Raw genomic sequence first — 16,113 nt, 5'->3', positions numbered from 1 at the left:
TTTGTCAATTCGCAAGGGTAGATGAGCTTCTTCTCTTACACAATGTGGTTGGCTAGGCACATTGTAATGCAAGCAAACAAGGATTGGCCTCTGGAAACCTCAAAGCACTACCTTTGATCATGTGAGGCAGCGCAGCTCGTGTGGACAGGAGCATGCCACATCCGCCGTATAGCACCTAGCCTTGGATGTATCGGTTCCTGTTGAGCTCTCCTGCCCGTCACGTCGCTGTGCCCCCGCCCACCTATTTGTCGTGCTCCCGCCCGCTTGTTCGTTGTGCCCCGGCCCGCCCCATTCCATCGCTTCGTCGTGCTCCAGCGCCATCGACAGCCACCAGCGCCATCGACTCCCTCCCTCGCCATCGACAGCCACCAATGCCCATCTTTCTCGCCTTCGCCAGGGCCCTTCGCCAGCTCCTTCTGCGCCAGCTCCCAAAGGTACGGGTGGCAGTGAAAGAGGTCGAGAATATCCCACAGTTCCTAGAGATTGAGGCAGGTGGGCACTCCTTTAGGCAGCAGGTCATTGTGACTGGGCAACCAATGCAGTGCCTGCGCTGCCACGACTTTGGGCATTAGGCAGCAGTTTGTACACGTTTCGGGGCCAATGCGGCTCCGCCCACAGGTCCGCAGGTGGATGCTGACGGTTTCACACGGGTCCAGAGGCGACAGAGAGGGAGACGGCAAGGGGGGGCGCAGCCAGCTCCTCAAACTCAGCCTCGTCAGCAGGGTGCTGGCGGGCGAGCGGCCCCCTTTCGGTAGAGCACTCCACAGCGCCCCCCCCCCCCCCCCCCCCGTCCGCCCCACCCGACAGGACCGCAGCCCCCCACATTCTCCACATGCGCCACAGACTGCCTCGCCTGAGTTCCCACAGGCCCCTCACCCACCCCTCCCACATCCCATGCTCCCCCTCCCTCTACTGACCTTGGCCCATAGCTCCCCCTTGCCAGGGCCACCATCCCCCCCCCCCCCCCCCACAAAACACCCGTCATGCATCTCCAGCCATCCCACCATATCTTGATCCTCTTCACCCCCATCACCCCCCCTACCGAGCACCCCCCTGATCCGCACCCAGGTCAGGTGAGCCCCCCTAGACCCACCCCCCCTTCTCCCACAGGAGGTGATGAGCCACACACACATACCTCCTCTGCACACAGCCACTAGCTCATCTGCCCTTGCCACCCGCCATACTTTCCCGAGACAGGCACAGCTGCTGCCACAAGAGTTCTTCCGCAGTGGCCCATGGTCCTACCTGCGAGTTGCGGAGCACGGAGAGTTCCCACTACCTCTAGAGGTGGGGATCTTCGTGGTTCGTAAGTCAAGGAGGGGCAAGGTCCACCTACTAGCACCACCGGATGGACCAAACTACGCCTTCTTTCTTCAGTCGTCTTACTCAGAGGAGTGGATGACCACACAAATTGAGGAGTTGAAGAGTCACGTGGCGGATCACATCTCTTACTGGATGGGAGATGAAGGATTAGCACTGTTTGCACAACAGTGGCCAGGTTGCATGATGGACATTAACTGGTGGGCTGGCGCCAACGTCCTGCACTTGAGCATTATCTTTCGAGCCCCCCCACAGTGGAGAGCGCCGAGGGACATGATCGGCTGGCCCCTAGCACAAGCGGCCTGCTTCTACCAGTGTACAGAGTCGCGTTTTTCAGCATGGCTGATAGATGCATTGATAGTACCACCTGGAGCATCTATCACCCCTATGGTCCGGCCGAGGGCCACCATGGGGGACTGGAGTTCACCATCCAGACCAGCGGCAAAACGCACTTGCATGCCTCACAGTCTCTCTTCCTCATCTGCAGCATCCACACCAAACAGATGCCTATTCGGTCAGTCACAAGTTTCCCCATGAGCTTACATCTTGCATCCTGGAATGTGAATAGTCTCCACTACACTGGGGCACGTGCCTCGAGGAAGCTGATTGCTCGGCAGGAGTTGCAGCCTGCCCTTGCCGGACGGATAGACATATTGCTTCTGCAGGAGCACAAGCTCACCTCGCCCAAGCTCAGCGGGTTGGGAAGGTACTTCCGGGCAGCTCGCATACTTACTGGGAGCACGCCATAGGTGCCCACGGCAGGAGCGGAGGCGTATGCACCTCTATTGGCTCGAGTCTCACCACTTGTGTACAAGACCACGGGACGATAGTGGCAGGAAGGGTTCTATGGATCAGATTGGATATTGGGGACTCGTGTATTGGAGTCCTCAATGTCTATGCCCCTACAGAGGTTAGGGCACGTAGCAGGTTCTGGGTGGAGATTGCAGCTGGACTCCCAGAGGTGGACTCCTGGATTGTTGGAGGAGATTTCAACAACCTAGAGGCTTTGGAAGACCAGCATGGCAAAGGAAGAAACTACTAGGGCATGGCTGGGGAGGAGAGGCGGCATGGGAGGTCTTTTTGTTTGCAGTCGGAGCATGTGATGCCTGGAAAGACCCTGCCTTCCACAGGAGGGAAAGGTCGTTGGACTTCTCCTGGGGATACAGGCGGCTAGGTGTAGCCTTGCTGGAGCAGTTGGACAGGTTTTATGTGGGAGAGTGGGGAGGCTCTCGTGGAGGCCAGATTGAGCAGTTGGCACGCACCATGTTATCCGATCACTGTCTGGTTCTCCTCGCACTAGATCCCCCAGCATCCGCCCTAGATACATGATCCTGTCGGATCCCTAACTTGATCCATAGGAGGGTGGAGGTGTCGAGACAGATAGAGAAGATTTGGACCAGAGAGTGGGTCAGGAGGGACAGGATAGCAGAGAAGGTTGCAGAGGTCCTAGCCGAGTCAAGCAGAATTTTCCAAGAGGCAACCATACAGGCCAGGCAGCAGTGCTGGGAGGAGGAGAGAGCACTCCGGCGGGACCTTGCAACCACGCAGAGATTATTGTAGGAGGCACCAGGGGACCCTACCCTCCACGCAACAGCTTCAGCTAGAGGACAGAGATGCAGACAGCAGGTATGGGATCACACCCCGTCCCTCGTCACAGAGGAGATAGGACACGCCCTCCTAGCCCCCTTCACAGAGAAGGAACTAGAGGAGGCTTTCCATACACAAGATGGGCAGAAATGCCCAGGGGAGGATGACCTCTCTAAGGCTTTTTTCACTACCTACTGGGATGTGGTGAAGGACCCCCTACTAAGGGCTTTCCATGAGATCTTCACCTTAGGACAGATGCCAGGGAGGCTCTCGGCATGCCTTATCAGTCTTCTCCCCAAAGGGGGAGACTGGTTGGAGCTCTCCCACTGGAGATCAATCACCTTATTGTCAGTGGCCTATAAGGCTTTGGCAAAGATGATTGGTAGGCGATTACACCATGTGCTTCCAGATATCATTCATGACACACAGACAGGCTTTGTCCAGGATAGGAGCATCCTAGACAATGTATTTACATTCTTTGAGACGACAGAGTGGGCTCAGCACAGTGGGCAGAGACTGGCAGTATTACTCTTGGATTTCGAGAAAACTTATGACAGGGTGGACTGGGATTTCCTAGAGGGCACCATGGTGAAGTTGGGATTCCCCCACGCTTGGATTCGCGGGGTCTCCGGCCTGTACAGATTAGCCACCAGCAAGGTTCTTATAGGCGGAAGGTGAGGGGAGGAGTTTCGGCTGGAGAGATCCGTCTGACAGGGCTGTCCCCTGGTCCCATACCTGTTTCTACTCTTTGCAAAGGTGATGTCTCACTTCCTCAAGTCACTGTGAGCGGACTACGCGGCCTCCCACATCCAATGAGAGGAGACTGAGTTGTTAGACTCAGAGTACGCAGACGACACATGCCTCTACATAGAGGACGATGAGGTGATGCTGGAGAGAATGAGGCTGGCTCTTGATGTGTTCTTTGTTGCAACGGGTGCGAAAATCAACTGGCGAAAGTCTATGAGGAAACCAACCGACTTTCACCAAGTGGTATCAAGTCCAACACGGAGTGGGGCGTCCACTTGGGATTTAGATGGGTGAGCAAAGGGCAGACCGTCCGATACCTAGGGTTCCAAGTGGGACTTGAAATCACTCCTGCCGAGCAGTTTCTTCGTGTCCTAGATTCTATTCGGAGGAAACCGACCTACTGGAGCACGGTTCGCCTCTCACTAGTCGGTCGAGCCCTGGTGGTTAACCAGGTCCTCCTAGCGACGGCCTGGTACATCGCCTCGTGTTGGTGCTTCTCCTCATCGTGTGTAGGGCAGCTTCGCCGCCTAGTGGAGAATTTCCTTTGGTCTAGGTCTGATGGCTCCAGGGACTCCAGGGCCAAGGTGGTGTGGGCAACCATCATACGACATCGATCAGAGGGAGGACTTGGGATCATAGACCCAGAATATCAGAGTATGGCCCTCTTGGGTAAGCTAGTTGTCCGCGGTCTCACACCAGATGGGCAGACTTGGAAGGTCTTACTGCAGGAGGGTCTTCAGAACTACAAACCGAGGCTTGGCGGTGAGTGGAGGCCGTTCTTGAGATGGATCTTCACTTCAGCCCAGATCACCCCCCCAGATCACCTTTCCTGTGGAGCCTACTCCGCGTGTGGCAGGGCCTCCGTAAGGCACTAATCCACAGTCCCCCCAGGTTGCCAAGAGGAAATAGACCGTCAGCCGATGATCTGGAACCTCCAAGTCAAAGATAGGGAAGGGGCATAGATAGGTGAGCGCCCCCACATCCAGTGGGCTGGGTGGGAGGCCGGCCCGGCTCGTTCCATCAGGACATGGCGGGAGGTGTACAAGATGGTGGACAAGGAGGTGATGCAGCGAGTATCAGGGTGCATGAGAGGAGTGGAGTTGAGGAGAAGAAAGATAGACGCAGCAATATCTCCGGAGTGGCTTGCTCCCCCCCCCCCCGATACGAGAGCCGATAGAGGCTGGGGAGGTATGGGCAACTAGGTTCTCTCCAAAAGGCATCCCTCTTCAGGTGACAGGTAGAGTGGGTGGCGCCCCCCAGGGGACCTTCTTCGTCGTTCAGGAGGGGGGACGTCTGGCCCTTGACAGAGGGCAACAGGATGAGGCGATTGCTACCCTTTCATGGAGGAGGATTCGGGTGGTGGGTCTTCAGGGGAAGAGTTGGCGACTCGACCCCTATGTTTTCTGGAAGGAGCTCAAGGAGTGGCGCCTTTGGATCTGGGAGGGTAGACCACTTGATGAGCTGGAGTGGGATCCAGGAGAGTGGCTATGGCCGGCCTCTGCGGTCGCCAAAAAGCCACCCAGGTTCCTAGAGTATACTGCGAGGATTGGCAGACATGTACTGATGTAGGAGGATATGGACTGGGCGCTATCACGCAGCAGGCACTGGGCGGAGCACAGCATCATGGAGCCCTTCTGACGGACCTTCTGGCACCACCTATGGGATAGCTGGAGGCCAAGGAGGGTGTCGTATTTTTTATGGCTAGTGGCACATGGAGGCTTGGCGGTGGGAAGTTGGCTTGCCCAGATGCAGAAGGAGGGAGGCTGTAAGCGCTGCACACAGCAGCCTCTGGAAACCCCAAAGCACTGCCTTTGGTCTTGTGAGGAGGCGCAGCTCGTGTGGAGAGGAGCATGCCGTATCCTTCGACGTATAGCGCCCAGCGTTGGGTGTATTTCATGGGGAGCTTTCTGTTGGTAGGCAGTCAGCCAGGGCCGTCACCTTTTGTATGAGGCCGGGATGCAGGACACGATATTCATGATCGAGGCAGGTTCATGCGCAATGGTCGGTTTGGAGGCATATTTGGAAGGCGCGATGCCAGGTGGCTTTCGGCAGAGAGAGACTTTCAACACTTGCGACCTTAGTAGAGCTATGGACCTCCATCATCCATTCCCTCCGCGGCCGATGGGATCAGGTGTAGGGCAAGTCCAGGGCTCGTTAGAAGCTCCGTGGTCACTTCATGTGTACCTGGGGCGGTCAGGGCCTGTTCTTTGTAATGCATGCAGGCAGCCCCATTTGGCGATATATACCCCCCCCCCCCCCCCCCCCCCCCCCCCCCCCCGGCTTCTTGCCCCCATCCCCCCTAGACCGCCTTGAGAGGCTTGTATACATGATGTATTGGTGACTTTGCATCAGCTCCAGTTAGTCTGTTGAGCATGAGCACTCTGTTGTAATCAATTTTTTTTTTAGTAATATAATCAGCCACATTTTACTTGCAAAAAAAAAGCCTTGGATGTATCTCATGGGGAGCTTTCTGCTCGCAGGCGGTCAGCCAGGGCCATCACCTTCTATATGAGGCCGGGATGCAGGACACGATATTCATTATTGAGGCAGGGTCGTGCACAGTGGTCGGTTTGGAGGCTCTACACATCCGCCACATACTGGAGCCCACAGCAAACCGCTCTGAGGTATGGGAGATCATAGGGAGTCTTACTGGTTGGCATATCTGGAAGGCGCGGTGTCAAGAGGCTTTCGGCGGAGAGGGGCTTTCAGTACAGGCAACCTTAGCAGAGCTCTGGATCTCCATCATCCACTCCCTCTGCGGCTGATGGGATCAGGTGCAGGGCAAGTCCATGGCTCGTCAAGAGCTCCGATGTCATTTCATGCGCACTTGGGGTGGCCAAGACCTGTTTTTCGTGATGCAGGCAAGCAACCCCAGATGGCGATACACCCCCCCTCCATGGCTTCTTGCCCCCATCCCCCCCAGACCGCCTTGAGAGGCTTGTATACATGATGTATTTGTGACTTTCATCAGCTCCAGCAAGTCTATTGAGCACGAGCACTCCGTTATAATCAGTTTTTTTGAGTAATATAATCAACCACATTTTACTTGCAAAAAAAAGCAAACAAGGATTGGGCATCTACTCATAGTAGACATTGGGCGGAGTAGAGCATCACAGAACCTTTCAAATGGACATTCAAGATGCACCCTTACGGCAGTTGGGGGTTGAGGAGGGTCTCCTACTTTCTAATGGCTAGTTGCTCACACTGGACTTGTAGAGTGTGATTGGTTGGCACAGATGTAGTAGGATGGAGCTTGTCAATATTACCCATGATGGTGCTTACAAACCGCAAAGCAAAATCTTCATTCTTGCAAGGACCAATAAGTGTGAAAAGGAACATGCATACTTCTAAACAGGTGGAACAAAGCCTAGGGTGCACTACTTGGGGCACTTTCTGCTTGTAGTCATGTCACCTGCTCACAAGGCGGAGATACAAATCTACATCATCAAGGCCAAATCAAGCACTGCGATAGGTGTAGAAACCCTTCCTAGTTGGCATGTGCTAGAGCCCTCAACATCAAGATTACAGGTCTCACAGCTTATTGGGAGCCTCATAGGGTGTGCATCTAGAAGGCACGTGAGCTAGTTGTTCAGCAGAAAGAGCCCTAAAATCTATGCCTCTCTGATGGAGCTTGGTATTTCAGTATCCATTTATTGCGAGGGGATGGCCACCCCCAATGGTACTACATCCCTCCTCCTTTTCTCTCATCCCTACCAGAGGACTTTGAGAGACATCATGTATATTTGATGCAACTCCTTTTTTATTGTAGCTCATGATCCAAATGAACCAAGCCAAAATATTAGCAAATCAGCTCCAATCTATGGCAATGCCCCTCAGTCCACTCTTCTTGCAAGATGTCTAGTGTGGGAATCCTGCTCAAATAATGATTGCCAATGAGAAAGGAGTAACTTCCCTGAGGATCTCCATATCCACATGTTGGACCTCTATCTATGGCCCGAACTATTGCCCCCAGGTCACAATCATAGTCTCAATTGTACCACAGAAGGCCATTATGAGGGCTCTCCAAAGCTCATGGCCCCAAGTGTGTCCTATAGATATTCAATGTCTCTCTTTGCTCCAGCTACACTGTTGAGCCCATGTACCTCTTTGATCTTGACTAATATTGTTAGATGAAAATTTCAACCAAAAAAAAAAAACTGCATTCATGTTACTGTGATTCTACATATAGCACATAAATCAACGATGTTCCTTCTATCAGTCGAAAGCCAAGAGTACAATGGACATGACAAAAAGAAAACCAGTTCAAGCAGCAATAAAAGCTTTAATGATATTCCACGTATCCTCCTTGTTAGTGTTTACATTATTCTTCTCCAAAGTCAACTTTATATCAGCTCATCAGACTCCCAATAATTTATTACTTTATGTAAAACAAACTTCAAAGCTTGTTGTGGATAGCTTCAACAAATAAGAATCTAAAGGTCCAAATCTACTTAAATGCCTTCCCTCACCCAAATAAACAACCCTGGCTCCCAAAAATTTTAAAAATAACTTTACACAATGTATTTAAAAATTATGCTTACTTGCAAAAAATATATATATAGGCTTAAAATCAAGAAGTTTACAGAGGTTTTACCAGTTTCATGTTTCAGCCGACAAATGCCACCAATGGCTTCCTTAGCTTTCCGAGGAACAGCTAAAGAGTTCACATCCAAATCTTTCATAGCACTTACTCCCAAGGCAGCAGGTATTGCCTGAAGCAAGACCAAGACATGAAGACCAATCGAAAGCAAAATAAATCTGGCACCGTAACTGATACAGAATGACACTAAAAGGAAGCTAGCTACAGGTGAGTGAAACTCAATGTTATTTGATGTCAAACATGGCTGTTGAGAGTGATAATACTTAACAAATATTGTGCATAGTACATGCAGTATCCTGACGAATCTATCATCTCAACCTATAGAGGAGTGAAATTGATAAATTTTTGCTAGATGTGACTATGACAATATTTCACAAACAGCATGTGAGACTATTGTGAATATCAAGTGGTCACCCACCCATTGGTCCTAATTGAAGAGTTAAAGAACACTGGCATGTTGTCTATGCACTTACAAATATGTGTGTACAGTAAACTGCTACCCTGGATGTACATTTCTTTTGAGTGTGATTATTTTACTGAATTTTAAAATGAGCCTTCAAAGTCATTTCTAAATAACCATCAACCATCAGTAGCCAAGACCATGAAGGTTTTATGATGATAGTAAGTGTCTGAGTCATTGTTGCTTGTAAGTGCTTTGTTTCTTCTTTTGTTACCAATTTTTCAAATGATCCTTGGCAATCTAAATGACCATCTACCACCAATAGCCAATTGACAAATTGCAAGTGTGTGATGAGAGCAAGTGCCCAAGTTATTCTTAAGTCACTTGAAGGACTATTATGTCTTCTTCAACTGTGCTAGGCCTCTTTTGCAATGCTTAACGTACGCATGTCCTACACTAGAGCACCCCAAGAGCCATAATGCCATGAAAAAACCCGTCCTTTTGCATGTGCAGAAACTTGTCTATTTTTCCTTTACCAGATTCACCCAAGACTCTCCCAACCATAGAATTAGGTAGGAGATGCTGATACCAAGAAATTAGTGAATTGATATTGCTTCTCGTTAGATTGAGAATCTCCTCTTCGATCAGCAAGAAGCAACCAACTATGGAATTATCCTCAACATAAGATGAGTACATGGAAGTATGCTTCAGTACTGGTGAAGCAATATGATTAGGGGAAAAAGTTGAGCAACATGGGAGTTCTAACCAAAAAAGCAAGAGCTCATGGGCAATTTCATAGGTAATGAGTAGAGCTCAAGGCTCCACAACCCATCACGAGATTGGTGAATCATGCTACTCATGTCAGAGTTGCCAAGCTGGTCTGTGCTGAACACTCTGGACTGAGGTTGCGCCGGTATGCAGTGGGGGTCTGACTGAAGATGTGCCAGACATTGTCAAGCTGAACAGACAGTAAACTGCACTGGATTAGAATGCAGGAAACATCGGCCAGACAATGCAGGTCAGACAGCAGGGGCCACCTCATGGCAAGTTGACAAGAGGGCGCCCAGCAGCTAAACACTGAGAATAACAGTGTAGGGACCAGCAAACACAGCCTATAGCAGACCTACAAAGGTGCTGTGGGAGCTATTGTGTCAGTCAACCCGCCATCAGCTGAAGCAACGGCTGCCATGTCAGATTCAGTGCCATCACAAGGTTCAGTCGGTGGCAGTCAACTTTGGGTTAGCTGGGAAGTAGCCCCCTACTCGAAGCAGCCCCCTTGTTTCAAGCAGGCCCCCTACTTCAAACAGGTGCCCTGCCTGACACCGTCAATTCAGCCACAGCCTGCCTCACCTGCCACCACAAGCCAGCAATCAGTCACCATCTCCCCTCCTTCACACATGGCATCCTCAGTGTCCTCATCCACTCACGCAGCCTTTATCCGGTTCCTTGCTCAAGCTGTGCATCCATCTCCCCTACTTTGGCATACCCCCCTTGCAGGCATCACAATCACCAAAGCAAAGCTCAGCACCAATCGTCCAGTCAGAACCAGCACTACAGTCACATGGAGCTAGTGCATCACACGAGATTGCAGCCAGTCCCCCACCACCACCACCAAGGAGCTCCAGTGCAACCCCCCATGCACACTCGGCCAATGCCTTCCGGCTGATTCACTTCGCTCCGAACACAGAGCTGGGACTTAGGGATAGAGTGATGGCCCTTGAGGCACCTTCTCTAGTCTACAAATTGGTTGGAGATCACCCACCCATTCGCATTCTCAAGGACTGCATCCAATCGGTTCTTACCGGCAATCCCGCCAGGGTGACACAACTAGTACCCCTGGGGAAGGGATGTTTCAGGCTCCAGTTTGGCTTGCCCGCAAGCAGATGGAGGCAATGCTTGCTACCAGCCCGCTTAATATTAGATCATTAGTGGCATACTTAGATGGATCGCGGGTCAGGACTTCTCATCGCTCGAAGATAGCATTGCCATCACTCGAAGATAGCATTGCCATTACCATCTCGTTTCCTAGCCTCATTGAGTACATTCACGCCATACCTCTCCGAGACTAGCAGCGCATTCAACCATGTCATACAAAGAGAGAGGACTGTTGCTGACACAGTAAAGAAAGGCCCATGTAGATACCCATCACTTCGAGTTATTGTTCCTAGAGAGTCCTTACATTCCCTTCCTTAGACCATCAGAATTCCCTCTATCCACCCCCTTCCCTCTATCCATGAGGGTTTTGTCACCCAACCTATCACATACACAAGACTTCCAGGCAAATGCTTCGCATGTAAAATGATCCGACATCTTGTAACAGAGTGTTTCAGGACTCGCAAGCGCAGACCTACTTCATAGATGAGATAGGTGGTAGACCCAAGGCATGAAGGAGTGACCATAGTGCCAAAGACAGTGCAATGCTAGACAAAGGATGAGACAACACTAGCAACAACAAGAGTGTGCATACAAAGGACAAGTGCAAGAGCAAAGAGACTTGGAGCTAAGACATGCAAAGGGACAATGGAGAGTAGTCACGGACCTTAGACCACCAACCCATACAGTGCCATCCCAAACTCCGACTTCCACAACCAGTACCCTAGTTATCCAGAGCTAGATATTCCACAACACATTAAAGAAGCACCATAGATAGATGCGACACCACCCACAAAGGCAATGATACCAATAGTGACTCAAGAGATGCAGCAGGCTAGAGACACACTAGTCTCCTAGACTTCCACCTCACCAAGTGGTAATCCCAAAGTTGATTCTGTCTCAGGTACCTAATAGCCAACAGGGTGAGGAGGGTGAGGAGACACAAAAGGAGACAAAGGACTTTGATGCGTACTTCGAGTACTTCCTCCCCCCACACCCCCTCCCCGCACTTCATCCTACAGTAGAGATAGCGAAGAGGACACATGAGAGGGTATATGCTAGGAGACATCAGAGCATAAAAGGGGGGAGTTTTGGAAACGGGGAAATGGGAAACAAGAAAAACCGTAGTTTTGGCCAAATTTTGAAAACAGGGAAACGGCATTTTGGATTGTACACTAAAATAAATGCAATATTAAGTGGGTATGTAAATATATCAATGCCTACAACAATATGTACCTAAATTTCATACAAAACTTTAAGTCTTCATGTCATATGATTAAAATCATGATTCATTACACATGTCATGACTCACGAATGAAGATTGAGAAGCCAAGACTCAATGGTTGAAACTTCAGCTCAATACAATTAAGACTTAATTTTCAAAACTTAAGGCAACAAAGTGAATTATAGTTTATAACTCATGAATTATCTATAATCTAAAGAGCAATGAAGACTGACATCAAGAACAATGGAACAAGAATAGTGATGCATAATAAGTGAAATTAAGATACAATGATACATATAACTATGTAATATGAATAATCTGTCAAAACTCCAAAGTCCAATGAGTACTATATACTAGTCTCTAGACTCTAGTAACTAGTGAGTAATAAGTATCAACATCAATGAACAATTCGCAACTGTAGTCTCTGGACTTTGCAATGCAGAATTGACTCGTGTATATCACAAGTCATGACTCATTTGGACTCTGAGAATCTATGCACCATCTCCTGGTTCAACTTCGAGGACCTCGATCGAGAAGTTGATGAAGTAGCCTCAGTCTCAGACTTTGGCTCTGACTTTGACTCTGCCTGTGATGCATGACCATGTGTGGCCCTTGCTCTAACCCTCCTCTGTGCATGAGTCTCATGCACTAGTGCCGATAGCTCCTCATAGAGCATGGAGTAGATATCTCGCTCCTTCTATGGTATCTACGGGATGTCATGCACCTTCTCTATATCAATCTTGTCAACATTCACCTGTAAAGTGAACGAGACAAAGATATATCATATGAGAGAATATTCAACATGTTCAATGTTTATACATATTACAATTTACAATCCAACTTTTAAGCAACGTCAAGTATCAAGGTAAAAAATTTAATTATACATAATACTAATCATTACCAATTTACCTATAAAGGCTCGAGGGACAAAGCAGTCATCTCAAGAAGCTAGAGATTACAATGGCAAAACACTGAAGGCTCCAGCTGGACACTTGTGAGCTCGTTTCTCTTTTTGGCGTGGAAGAGGGCCCATCTGCTTCAATTCCTCTCAGCAAGTCCTGAACTATAATCTTGTGAGAGGACCCGAATCGCAATGCATTTCTATTCAAATTTAAGAGATTGAGATTAAGTAATTGGCAATTGCTAATATGCAAACCACAAAATCAACATTTGAGTGGGCAATAGATCATGGAACATGTTACCTAGGTTGCATAATGTATTAGATAATCAAGATCCAAAATATAAAAATTACCAATCACATGCCAAAGTAGAAGCAGAATTGCCTTATTTCTCCCAAGGCTGAAGCTATGTCTCTCGAAGCCTAGTTGTGGATCAGTCAAAATTAAGAGAATGATTGCGAAATGCCAATAAATCATCCTCTACTCTCCTCATCATATCTATATCATCCCCTGTGAGACGGATGATATACTTCATGAAGCCCTTCTCTAACTCCTCGCTAGTGTACTGCTCCTCACTGCGCCAAAGGGGATGCAAGATATGTGTAATAATATGGATTGGTTTCTGGAACCGATCCCATCGTGCATTCCACATTGCACGAATCTCATCAACCCTTCAGAGCGAAGGATGATGGATCATAGATCAAATACGTTAAAAACTTAGAACTTGGAATAATGATCAATCATCAAGGAGTCGTTAACACCAAATAATTACATGTGTAAAAGTTAAACAAGAACTTACTTGCCTTGGGGCAAAAAGCTATTGCGAAGCAAGGCCTCGCCAATCTTATCCATATACTCATGTAGAAGGCCCAAAGTACTCCCCTCCGTATCAATGATGCACAATACAGTGTAAATAGGAGTGAGACTTTTCACAAATGTCTTTGCCTTAACCCACCAACTCTCATTTAAAATATTGCACCTAAAAGCAAGAGCCTTTGGAAACTCTCTCTCTCACTTCATATGAGCCATTCCTAGCACATACAATGGTCCATATCAAATTTGGACATACCCATCTCAACCTCTCCAATACAATAGATATATAAGAAAATCTAGTGGTAGACAGCTTCAATAGCTCAAGTGTGCTATTGACTCGAAAGATGCTTGTGACGGATGGCATCTTCTTCAAAATCTTACCATGCTTCTCACCGTTTTGAAAATGTCATCCACCTAAGATATTTTCCCAATATCTTCAATAAGCAAGTCAAGGCAACGAGATGCACATGGAGTCTATACTATACAAGGAAACTCCTCCTCAAGCATATGTCCCATAGACACACAATTGCTTCCATTATCTGTCACCACCTGCACCACATTTTGAGCTTCTATGTCCACGATGACCTGTCGTATGTGCTCCCAAATGAAAGCTCTCGTGATGGTAAAATCTAAGGCAGAGGCATCAATGGCCTTAATGAACATGGTGCCTTTACATGAAGATACTAAAAACATTGTAAACATTTCTTTGGCATATATCTAACCACTCATTTCATAATATTGTGTATCCATATTTCGCCCATGTCTCCTTCAAGGGCTCCAATCAAGCCTATATGGATGCTTTCTCCTTTCAAAGCTCTCGTGTGTGTAATACATTCACAGATGGGCCTTTCCACTCACACCCTATGCGGCTCACTGCCCTGATTGTCTTATTTCATTGATGTGTGGTAGCCACATTGAAAGGGATAGCACACTGAATAAATAAGCATGTGAGTTCCCTAGTTGCCTTCACAATTGCCTGCCTCTGAAGTCTTGTATGGACACTTGCATCATGTAAGGAGCCCTTTTGCCCACCACCACTAGAAGATGGCTATTGAATGCTGAATTGACTTGGTTTTTTTTATTGATTTTTGCTGTTTCCGAGGCTTGAATGGTTGATTTTTGATGGATTTTGAGTGATGATTGGTTGTTTTGGAAGTGTTTAAGACTGTTCTGGATGAGATTGATTATGTTTTGGAAGCTCATGATGATTTCTACTAGAGATATGAGGCGCTGTGACGTTCTGATGCTTTTTGATAGCTTCTATTTTATCCTATTTTCTTCTGTATAAAGTATGGATTAATGATTGATGAAAGTTGAGAATGTTTGAAAACTCATTGAATGATTTTTGATAGTTTAGAATGATTTTAGTATAAGTTATGAGGTTCTGATGTTTTTTATTGACCTTCTATAACCCTCTGTTGAGCTTTTGTAAAGCCTCTATTTCTGTTTTGCTCTGTTCTGTATGCCTCTATAAGTATTCTGTGGAATGTATGTGTGACTTTAGGAAAGTTTTCTAGCCTTGAAAAGAGGTGAATGTAAGTTCAAAAGAGCTCAAGGAAGTGGAAGTAGCTGCTAAAGACTCAAGAAAAGAGTGGAGTGCAGTGACAGTGATGAGCTATGAAGAGTTACTGTAGTGGCTCTGGTGACCTTTCATATCAAACACACCTTTTGGAAGGGGTATCCACAACCAAAGGAATGTTATGAGTGATTATTGAGTATTATAGTGAGGAGATAATGTACTATTGATTGAGAGAGAGATAGAGAGTCAGAGATAGCCAATTCTATGTCAAACAATGTATCTATCTATGAGAGATTGTGAGAGAAAACTATGAAAACAATGAAGATGAACCATATGTGATCTTATTTCCATTCAAAGTGGTGTTTCTCTTGTGTTCTCTTTGTTGGTTCATGAATTCTATGAAGAACATGAAGAGAATGGTCAATCTTGTTCTATGAAGAACGTGAAGAGAATGGTCAAACTTGTTGAAGTTAAAGCCATGGAAGAATTGTTTCTATGAAGCTGCGTGAAGATTTCTTTTTCTTGGCGTTGTTTTCTTTGTTGTGATTATAAAAGATGAAAGAGATGGTTGTTCATTTTTCTTGCAGTAGAAACTCTATTTCCTTGGTGTTCCTTTTGGAGCTCCAATGGCAACAGGGTTCTTTTTGCACTTGGATCAAATACGGGGTCCTTTTCACTCATTTTTTAATTCAAAATTTTGAATTACAGCAAAGGGATTTTGCCCGAGTGTATCTGCAGATATAACTTGGGAAGTGGTTTAAAAATTTTGGGGCTTTTGGGTATTGAACAGACATTGGCACATGTATAAAGGTTCAATCTAAAATAGGCTGATTTTGTGCATTTTGGGACAATAAATTTTGAGGCTTTTGCATCTCCAGTGCTGCTGAACATTTATTGCACCTTGGATAGTGTGCATTTCAGACAGTTTTGACAAAGTGTGCTTCAATTTGCTAATTACAATAAAGTACTTGCTGTAATTTCTAGAAATTTTGAGATTTCTAGGTTGGTCCAGCTTGAGACATTGCTCTTTTGCTCTCTAATCAGCATCATTTATCATGGCAAATCAGGGAGGTGATGTATTTACTTACGCATCCAAGGAGGATAGGTTGGATGGTGACAACTATTCCCTCT

The 16,113-nt window shown here is 47.5% G+C and overlaps 1 protein-coding gene across 4 annotated transcripts in view; it reads right to left on the bottom strand.

Annotated features, from left to right (window-relative positions):
* USP (UDP-sugar pyrophosphorylase) overlaps window positions 1-16,113 on the bottom strand; it is a 160,749-nt gene that overhangs the window by 48,546 nt on the left and 96,090 nt on the right. For all 4 annotated transcript variants that reach the window (XM_087687714.1, XM_087687713.1, XM_087687716.1 and 1 more), the window contains exon 11: window positions 8,249-8,366. In XM_087687714.1, the coding sequence (XP_087543840.1) occupies window positions 8,249-8,366 (118 nt within the window). The remainder of the gene's footprint in view (window positions 1-8,248; window positions 8,367-16,113) is intronic.

This window comes from Lygodium microphyllum, chromosome 11 (assembly GCF_053477565.2).
Source record: "Lygodium microphyllum isolate KBCC chromosome 11, Lygodium_microphyllum_v1.1.10, whole genome shotgun sequence".
In the NCBI taxonomy this organism is placed as follows: Eukaryota; Viridiplantae; Streptophyta; class Polypodiopsida; order Schizaeales; family Lygodiaceae; genus Lygodium; species Lygodium microphyllum.
This window is presented reverse-complemented; position numbering and strand designations above follow the sequence as displayed.